This window comes from Perkinsus marinus (assembly GCF_000006405.1).
Source record: "Perkinsus marinus ATCC 50983 genomic scaffold scf_1104296975174, whole genome shotgun sequence".
Classification (NCBI taxonomy): domain Eukaryota; phylum Perkinsozoa; order Perkinsida; family Perkinsidae; genus Perkinsus; species Perkinsus marinus.
Window position 1 is genome coordinate 1 of NW_003200831.1, and position 1,357 is coordinate 1,357.

General features: G+C 49.1%; 2 protein-coding genes across 2 annotated transcripts; both read right to left on the reverse strand.

Annotated features, from left to right (window-relative positions):
• Window positions 1-13: 13 nt before the first annotated feature.
• Window positions 14-204, reverse strand: Pmar_PMAR028981 (histone 4, putative; the record flags this gene model as incomplete). The annotated part of the gene is made up of 1 exon (XM_002765678.1): window positions 14-204. A coding segment is annotated over one exon (191 nt), but the record flags the coding sequence as incomplete, so codon positions are not given.
• A 234-nt stretch (window positions 205-438) lies between these two features.
• On the reverse strand, window positions 439-966 carry Pmar_PMAR028982 (knob-associated histidine-rich protein, putative; the record flags this gene model as incomplete). Its single annotated transcript, XM_002765679.1, has 1 exon — window positions 439-966. One exon carries the CDS (start codon window positions 964-966, stop codon window positions 439-441), a length of 528 nt encoding a protein of 175 aa, XP_002765725.1.
• Between the last annotated feature and the right edge of the window lie 391 nt (window positions 967-1,357).

Below are 1,357 nucleotides of genomic sequence, written 5' to 3' on the forward strand. Positions count from 1 at the left end.
TCCTTGATGACACTCTCCAGGAAGACGTGAGAACGCCCCTGGTCTCTCGTAAATGAGGCCAGAGATACGCTTCACACCACCACGACGAGCAAGTCTGCGAATCGCAGGCTTTGTGATTCCCTGGATATTGTCGCGCAAGACTTTGCGATGGCGCTTAGCACCACCCTTTCCGAGACCTTTACCGCCTTTTCCTCTACCAGACATATTTTGTTTGAGAAGATTACTGCTGTTTGCTACTGCTTATTTCGTACGAGGGGATAAGCAGTCTGCCATGATGGGGCACATTTTCTGATTAAAAGAGTGACAAAACGCTCTGTCTCAGAAAATATGTGCTCTTCTCCTCGTGAAAAGAAACTTATGCTGCTGATTTTGATGGCGCCAAATAACGCCTTGTAAATATTGGTCATCTGCAAAGAGGTTCTGCCGAAACAGTGGAAATTACTTCGCCGACCGCTTGGCAGCAGGCTTCTTCGTCGCCGCCTTCTTGATTTTCTTGGACGCCGGCTTCTTCGCGGATGCCTTCGAACGGATAGAAGCCTTCTTGGTGCCTGCGGTTTTTTTCGTCTTCGGAGCGGCCGGCTTTCTAGCGGTCTTCTTCGTGGTGGTCTTCTTGGTGGTGGTCTTCTTCGTGGTGGTCTTTTTAGTAGAGGCTTTCTTCGTGGAAGCCTTCTTTTTCAAAGTTGTTGGTTTGGATTTCTTCGCAACCGCGGGTTTCTTCGCGGCAACCCTCTGCCCAGCAGCAAGCTTGTATGACGCCTTCGCTTGAGAGACATGGCCAGAATCTACGAGAGCTTTGAGAGCCTTGTTCAAAGCAGCCTTGTTCTCGACACCAAAGTTTTGCTTAATGAAGCTGAGTATGGCCTGGCGACTCATTTTCTGGAACCCCTTGCATGTGGTGAGGGCCTGCTTGACCATAGCAGAATAGTTGGGATGAGCTCCAGATTTAATGCTAGTTTTGACAGTCATCGCGGAATGCTAATTGACGTTAGAGTGCTTAACGAACCCGAGTCTTCGAAGAAACTACCGAATGCATGTTCTGAAACAAATATGGTAAAACAGCGAAAAACACCTGATTGAGAAACGACAAACTCCTGCACACGGTTAGAAAGATGGCGTTGAGAAACGCCTTGAAATGGTCACAACTGCCAGCGGACCTTAGGCGGAAGTGAACTTGGTCACTGCTTTGGTTCCCTCGCTAACAGCGTGCTTAGCGAGTTCACCTGGAAGAACCAGGCGGATCGCAGTCTGAATCTCGCGGCTAGACAGAGTTCCTTTATTGCTATACTTGCAAAGTCGCCCAGCCTCGGAGACTATTCGGTCGAAGGTGTCGCTCACCAAGGAGTTCATGATCATCATG